Raw genomic sequence first — 8,458 nt, forward strand, 5'->3', positions numbered from 1 at the left:
TAATGCTTAGTATGTATTTCAACATTACAAAACGTGTTACTAACAGCATTAGAACAATTCATTCATACAGTACTTCTAATTAGAAAAGCATGATCCTGAGGCCCTCCAGAAATTTGTAAGGGAAACCTCTGACTGCTAGTTAATGGTTTTAAATTTTGAGTACATCTTTCCCAGTAGGGTAAAGCTAAGTGGAGCAGGTAAAACTGCCACTTTTGTACATATTTTGTTGGTTATAAACACCACTGACAGCAATATTCCCTCCGTAAGCCCTTATTAAAATCAGTGGCATCGATCTAGTGGCAGTTCATTTTTTTTTTTTTTTTTCTTTTTTGAAGATGAAACAACAGTGCTGAGCACCCAGTTAGTGGTTAAGCAATAAAATACCAAATTACTCCTTTTAACGTGGTATATGACATTATGGGTAGAGTTTTCCAAACCCCTTAACTAACACAGTCAATTAGTAGCCTAAGCTACCAGTATTTTTGAAAAATGTGGTTTAGCTTTTTTTGTAACATTGCTTTAGAAATCAAGCTCATTCTGCTTGATAGACTAGTTTTACTCCAGTGAAATAATGACACTCCACTTCCAAAATTTATAGGGTTCATTTATTACCTCTAGTAACATATTATACTGTATAAATACTCTATCCTTGTTATATGTCCTTTTAAAAAAGCGATAACTTAGAAGATCACATTAGACAAGAAGTATAAAAATAAATACGCTCATTATATGCATTTATTACAAATTATAACCCTTCCCAGAAGGGAAAGAAATATAAAATACTTATAAAGTATATAACATCTATAGTAATATATTTTACTATATACATATGGAAAGCCATATTCTCTCATTGTCTATGGACTGGCACAAACTTTAATTATGTGAACGTTGGCGTACTGCTGTGGATGGACCTGCTATCCTTCAGCTTTGTCTTCCCGCCTTATCAGTGATTTGAGCACTACAAACCCATCAGAAGCCATTTAGACGAGGTTCCCATTCATAGCGGGATTTCTTTGATCTCTTTTTACCCAAATGCAAATAATTGCTATTGGCTGGGGTAAAGGTCTTGAATGTCAAAGTGTTGACTCAAGCGCCCACTGCCAGGAGTCTGATTGACAGGATGGCAGGACCAAGCTCGAATCAAAGAAGCTCATGGAAGGTATGCAGAAGGCACAGAGAGCAACTACTCATACTACTGCTCCATGAAGTTTTCCACTTTTTCTAGCCTCTGGATTACATATGTCAACACAACGGCATCAGAGTGGATGAGAGAAATGGACAGGCACGTTGGAATAACATAATGATGCTTTAAAGAAAATGACATTCTAGTTATTTGTGGAATTGATTGACCGTTCTTGATATTTCTTATTCTTTACAGGTAGAGAATATGGCTTTATTTTTATATAAAACTATTCTCTGAAACATTAGCAGCCATGAATGACTTAGTTAAAGCTCCTTTTCTAATCCTGTTTTTTTGCCCTTCGTGAGGTAGGTAAACCCTGACCAATTATTTTAAGCTATCTGTTCTGCTCCCCTTTCCTACACATGGGGACTTGATCAGTACCACAATATAAATCCAAAAGAAGGGAGAAATACCCAAACCCCAAAATGTTTGCTTAAACATGCTTTGGCCACTGCTCCTGTTTGGTTTAATTTGTAACTGACTTTAAAAAAGGAAATTCTAATGCCCTACGGCCTTATCTGCTGAAGATGAGTGATTGACATTGGTCTGCTCTCCTATCAAACTTGCAATTGGCAGGATAGTTTTAGGGTGCAACGCCAACTAAGGTTATTTGCACTGTCCCACCTCAATGGATCCTCACCATGAATTTTGTACGCAGAACGTATGCGCTGCCTCTAACCCTCATATATTCAGTGCATTGTTCTGAAGGAAAAAATAAAAAATAAAAAAATTAGCTTTCCCAACTTATACTATTTAACTGCAGTCCGTAACATTGCAGAAGTCTATCAGGTGTTTTGGTTTCTTGGAAGACTCACAGCTTTCTTGCGGCAGAACGCTGCCGTCATAAGAAATACATTTCAACAATCTCTTCTTGAAACCTTTCCCGCACGTCTTAGAGCAGGGTGACCAGTCCCCCAGCTGCCACTGAGGGCAGGGCACGTCGGCGCAGGGACGGACGTCACTGGGCTTCAGCTCCCGGGCACAGTCAGCAGCTGGCCGCCCCTGGGGGTCCCTGCACTCCACTGCCCGCCGCTGCCAGCCTGAGCCACACGACTTGGAGCACTCGCCCCACTCCTCGATGACCCACTCGGAGGAAATGATCTCCTTGATGGCATTGAAGGACTCTTTCTTTTTACTGGGCACCTTCTCTGACCCAGGCTGAGCAGGCTTCTTCACGAAATAAGTGAACTTAATCTTGGGCTGCGGCAGGTCCCCCACTGTGAGGACCTGGATGGTCAGAGGCTCCTTCAGAGGGCTGAAACTGCGGATCCTCTCCAGGGCGGCGGAGGAGCCGCTGTACCTCAGCACACTGCCCTTGTAGGTGATGTCCTGCTCCAGCGTTGACAGGGTGTAGTCCCCATTGAGGATGTAGGTGCCATCCGCGGCTTTGATGGCCAGGAAGCTGCCGTCGTGTCTGGCACCCCGGTGGTTTCGCTGCTTCACCTCGATGTTTGTTGCCCCAGCTGGAATGGTGACGACGTCATGGTAGCCTGGTCTGTCCAAGAGAAAAGAGAAAGACTGAGCCCTCCGCTCATCCCTGGGAAAGGGAAGAAGCTGTCTGGCAGAAGACTGCATTTCATTTGAAGCCATAGAATGAAGCTCACAAGCTGCTGACCTATTCGAGCCAAGGGATTAAGGGATTTGCAAAGCCACATCCCACGTTATTGATATGGCAGAGGCATGCCGGCATGTCAGGGGCTTCCTTCCATTGGGATCGCACTGTGAGATATTATCAGCCAACTGTCTTTGACAGATCAAATCTCGGTTCCAAGGATAAACTGAGACAGTATCTCACTGACTTGGAAACCAAAAGCTTCCACCCACAAAACATTGACCAGAACAGAAAGCAGCTGCAGCCATGCACTTACTTTGCTCTCACGAGTGTGCCAGACACTTTCTTGCACGTGGATCCGTTGCCACCGCAGATGCCACATTTGTCAAACTTCTTGTTGGACCCTATCATACGGTCACAGCCAGCCTTTACACACTGTCCCTGGACGCAGACAGAGGTGGAATCGGGGCTACAAGGGGTACCATCCACAACCTTAGCAGGAAACAAGCAGTAGGGCATTTGATTAGAAGATGCACACTTCTTTGAAAACGCCTAGTACAGGTAACATACAAAATGTAGATGATAGACAGAGAGAAGACCTATAGCACTGGTATTTTCAAGGCTTTTTTGAAACTAAACACCAAAGCAGCCCGTAGACAGTTCGAGGTATGCAGTGCTACTTCAACTCACTTGAATAAAAACCAAATGCCATGGTGACAGAAGAAAACAACCAATTTCAGCTTTTACTAACTCCCTTCCCCACCCTGGAAAAGAGCCAACACAAAACTGTTTTAGTAATTTCCTATAAAGAAAGATCATTTTTTCTCTAATGTCACTACAAGGTAGTCATGTCCTCAAAGTACAGGACCATTTCAATGGCGTAATCAATCCTTTCTTTCTAGGAATATTGCTCGACAATAAACATCTGTGTCATCGCCCTGGTAGTTACTGGCTCTCAATATCTTATGACAGTGAGTTCAAGTAGCTATGCAAGATGAATTATTTTTCCTTTTGTTTATTTTAAGCCATCAACATATTACTAACTGGTATGAGAAAGCACTAAAGTTTTGGCAAAGAACCACCACAGTTTTCCAAACATATCTCAGTGTAATCAAACTCGTGGAAGGAGCGGAAAGGAAACTAGGGTGGAGTGGGTAGATGAGGTGGTATGTGTGAAATAACTGTAGGGACTGTGCCAGAATATTTAAAGCATGCTTGCACTGGTCAGATTGTACATGTAGGGAGAAGAAAAGGAAGAATCTAGCTTACATACAAGAAGAACATAACTTCAGAATTCCAGATGCCTTGACTCTTAACTTCACATGCAGAGTCAGATGAAATAAAAATCCTATTCATGACTAGGTAGATGAGGGAGAGTTTTGAAATACCTTTGGCTGTAGAACAAAGAAATATCCTGTTCCTTTTGCTCGGCAGACCAGCTTGCATCTGTCCTTTGGAGAGACACCAGCAAACTTGGGTGTCCACTCCACTGCAGGTCCGCTTCCAAAGGGAGACTTGGAAAACTCATTATGCTTTTCACATTGTTCCTCTCTAAAGGTTTTGCCTGCAGGCAGAAGAAAGACAGGTGGACATGAGATCATCTTCTCTACATGGTCTTCCTCTACAAGATCCCCCTTTTCCACCTCAAAAATGGGGAAAAAATTACCATCATTATCTGGACAGTCCTCGATGTTACATGATCTGTATTGTACCCGCTTCCCTTCACAGTATTTCCCCCCATTCCTTGGGACAGGGTTGTCGCACTCCCTGAAGGAGTACTGCACTCCGCCGCCGCAGGTCCGGGAGCACTCTCCCCATGCTCCCCAGGACCCCCAGCTCCCGTGCACTGGGGTCTGTAATGACAAGAAGAAGAAAGACGTTAATATAGTAAAAACAAAACCACAAAACCCACAGCCATGCTCATTTTTTAACTCAAGTCACTTTAAAAAAAAAAAAAAAGCTCTAAGCCTGTTTAATTAGCTATCTACCTCCATTTATTCAAGCCCTTACAACTGTTTGATTGCTCTCACTAAAGCATTATCTGTGCTACTCTGCAACCCAAGATGTATAGATATATTTATACTTACATCATAATGCTTCTTCTCGGTTTTATTCACACACTTGCCATTCATGCACCATTTCCCTTCTCCACAACTGGTGCCGTCCGCCCACGGGAAGTGTTTAGTTTGGCACACGAGCAGTCCTCCCGAAGTGCCGGTACACCACAACGTTGTGCACGTACTGGCTGCGTCAGGGCAGTGCTTGGACTCATCTCCAAAAGTGAACTGGCACTGCCTGTTGGCATCGTACAACGTGCCAGGCAAGTCAGAAGGAAGCTGGATCGGTTTATGGGGCTTGTCCAACAAACACTCACCTGAAAAGGAAAAAAAAAAAAAAAAAGGAAAACAAAACAAAAGCAGAGTCTGTCAGTGAGTTCAGTTTCAGCAGGGAAAATGTATTTGCATCTCTGGAACTGCATTTGCATTATAGCGTAATCTTCAAGCCAGTTTGTGCCACCATTTTTGTAAAGTGCCTTCTAAAATCATTGGCAGCATGTAAAAGGTTAACATTATTCTTTAGAAGAAAGCACTCCATTAAGAGAAAGAAAAAAGCAAAGCCGTAAAATACAAGAGCATGAACACCACATGAATGAAAAGCTTAATAATCTTACCATGACCATTATCCAAAAATGTTGTAATCATGTAGGCACTACACGGAGACCAAGGCTGGCTGCGATCCAGATTGGAAAGCATAGATGCCATCATGTGGAAATCCCGGCTTATTCCATTAATACCAGCACATTGCTTTGCATCATCATGAGGCATGTTAAACACGTGGCCTTAAAAAAAAAAAAAGGAAAAAAGTTGGTGATTTTAGGAAGCCTGTCCTATACATTACCTAGGCTAGTGTAAATATAACTCTAGAGCTGCTCAAAGCCTGGTCTTTAAACGCTGAAAGAATATCCTGATCTGAACAGTACTAAGTTTTAAGCAGATTACAGTGTATCCTCCCTCTCCTCACAGGCTTTCTTCCTGCTGCCACAGTCCAGCACACAGCTCTTGCAGACTGGATTTGCTTTCCGCAGCTCAGCCCCACTCCACAGCAAAGCTCTGCCTCCTCCTGACTGTGCCAAGGGAGCGCAGGGGCCCCACGCCCCGCAGGGCTAGCCGTCAGTGGGGCCAGGGAGCTCTGGGCTTTACGTCATCAAGCTGGCTTCAATTAATCAGCCGGAACCTCATTTCTAAGTTGCAAGTACCTAGCTCGTGGGCTGTTGTAAAGGCAGCCTGTAACCCATCGTCTTCGATGATAGAGCAACTGCGGTTTAGATCACAAACTGTTCCCACATCGGCCATCCCAAGAGTATCACATGTCTTGGCACCACAGAGGTCCTGTAAAAAAAAGGCAGTTTCATTATTAATCAGATCAGAGACTTAACCTTGGCAAGCAACATCCAACCCTGGCAGCTTGCCTTTACTTATGGAAAGAGCATAAATATTCAGCACTTCAATGGGTACGATGGCAAAAATCTGTCTTTGGAACATACACAAGGCTTACACGTAGAAGTAAAATGTGTAATTTCCATACTAGCCCTGCTGGAAATATAAGGCAGAAGCATGCTGCAGATACTGTGAGTTTCACCTGGGACAGCACAAAGGATAAAATAAACAGCTAAATAAAAAGGGGCTCATTCCAACTTCAGCCTGCTCTGCTGAACCTGTGATGCCACAGGACCGCCTCCAAACACTTTTTTTGCAGGACTCCCAGCAGAGAAGGGGGTAGAGGGCAATGCGTGCAGGGGTCGGTTCAGCCTCCTTGTCCCTCACCTGCCTGGTGAAGAGGATTGCTGTGTCGTAGTGCTCTGCGTGCCGGTCACTCGGTGGGTTGTGCTGCTTTTGCCAGCTGCAGAAGTTTCGCAAAGTCAGGGCGGCGTTGGAAGAGATGTCGGGTCCCTTCCGCTCCTCATAGATTACCATGATTTTCACCACCACCAGGCTGATGGAGTTGCGGATGCTAGGGTGCTTGTAGAGTTTGGCCGCCACCGAGAACAGCGTCAGGAGGTAGTGCTTCAGCCCGCTGCCGTGGAACTCAGCCATGGACTGGTCGGCCACCAGCATGGTCTCCACGTAGCGAGGGCTGGACACGAACCGCTTTTTCCTTTTGCTCCTCGTTTCTGCATCTGGAAAGCGAGCGAGAGAGGGGCAAAGCTCACGTGAGCGGCAGTGATGGCTGCACAACCCCACAACGGGGAACCTGACACCCACCGGGCTCAGCACCCTACCGCGGGGCACCCTCTGCCGCGCTCCCCCCGAGGCGTGCCTGTGGCAGGTCCCGTCCCGTCCCCCCCCGTCGGGGCAGTCCCTCCGCCCCCTCGCTGCTGGCTACCTGCGGGCCCCTCCGGCTCCGGCGCCTCCGCCCCCGGCTCGGCCACGGCGCAGCGGGCTGCGGCGGCTGCTGCTGGATCTCCCCGTCGGGTCCCTCGACGGCGGCGGAGGAGGTGGACGCCAAGGCGGTGCCCGACGCCGGGGGCCGGCTGGATGAGGTACTGGCGGCCCCGCAGCGAGAAGGCTCCGCGCATCCCCGCGCACAGGCTGAGGGCGGCGGCGGAGCCCGGGTCCCGGTTGACGGTGCCGGAGTAGAAGCAACGGGAGAGGTCGTCCCCCGGCGGCGGAGAGGAGGGCGAGGGGGAGGGCGGCGGCCCCCCCAGGTACTGCAGGGTCAAGTCCGGGGCCAGGAAGCTGCTGTCGGGCTCCAGCTCCAGCGTCAGCCGCTCCCCGAAGGCGTCCAGGCGGAACCGCTCCCGGCCGCCGGCAGCGCCCAGGCGCCGCGGCCGCACCAGCGCCTGCCGGGCGCTGGCGGGGGGCTCGGCGCTGCACGACCCCAGCGCCACCAGTACCGCCAGTACGGCCAGTAACACCGGCACCGCTGGTACCAGCACCCCCAGCGGGCGCCCCCCGGTCCTCATCGCGGCCGCCGGGCTCGGGGCGGGGATGGCTGGCTGCTGCTGCGGCTGGCCTGGCGGAGCCTTTCTGCCTCGGTCGTTAATTTGTGAAAGGCGGAGAGTGAGATTTGCTTATATATATATATGATATATATATATATATATTTGGTTTGGTTTTTGCGGGCGGTGGGGGCTTCTCTCCGCCGGCAGTCCCGCGATCACTGCAGAGGCGGCGGCGACTTCCCCATGGCAGTGGCAGGCAGGGAGCGAGGCAGGGTGTGCGAGGGGCAGCCTGGCCCCGCTCTCCGGCCGCCTCCCGGCCCCCTTCTCCTTCTCTCTCCTCCGCTCCGCGCCGCCGCTCCTCTCTCCCTGCCCTCCGAGCGGGGAGGAAGCTCCGGCGAGTCCCCTCCGGCAGCCCCGGGCCGGCCTCGGGTGCACTTCCAGAGGGCGGGTGCTGGGGGACGAGCGCCGAGACACCCCCCTTCCCCGCGGAGAGGAGCGGGACGAGGAAGCAAAAAATAATAATAATAAAAAGAATCAAAATAAAATAGAACAGCGAGCGAGCCCCTCCGCCCCGGGCCCTCCGCTGTGATTCGGGCGGCTCCGCCGAGCGGGCTGAGTGAGGCGGCCGGGGCCGGCGGCGGCCGCCCTTTATGGGGTTCTGCCGGGCCGCCCCCACCCCGCCGGGGCTCGCCGCCCCCCGCCGCGCCGCCCCCCGCCCCGGCCCGCTGAGCTCACCGCCTGCGTAAGGCGGCGGCGGGCGGCCCCCGCCCCCGGCCCCCCC

General features: G+C 49.6%; 1 protein-coding gene across 1 annotated transcript; it reads right to left on the reverse strand.

Moving 5' to 3' along the window:
- Positions 1–297: 297 nt before the first annotated feature.
- Positions 298–8,331, reverse strand: ADAMTS1 (ADAM metallopeptidase with thrombospondin type 1 motif 1). The gene is made up of 9 exons (XM_035315535.1): positions 7,119–8,331; positions 6,560–6,912; positions 5,992–6,124; positions 5,407–5,574; positions 4,823–5,109; positions 4,402–4,588; positions 4,124–4,299; positions 3,052–3,227; positions 298–2,678 (listed from the first exon to the last, which is right to left on the reverse strand). Exons 1-9 carry the CDS (start codon positions 7,696–7,698, stop codon positions 1,937–1,939), a joined length of 2,802 nt encoding a protein of 933 aa, XP_035171426.1. The 5' UTR covers positions 7,699–8,331; the 3' UTR covers positions 298–1,936.
- Between the last annotated feature and the right edge of the window lie 127 nt (positions 8,332–8,458).

Source organism: Oxyura jamaicensis, chromosome 1 (genome assembly GCF_011077185.1).
Source record: "Oxyura jamaicensis isolate SHBP4307 breed ruddy duck chromosome 1, BPBGC_Ojam_1.0, whole genome shotgun sequence".
Classification (NCBI taxonomy): domain Eukaryota; kingdom Metazoa; phylum Chordata; class Aves; order Anseriformes; family Anatidae; genus Oxyura; species Oxyura jamaicensis.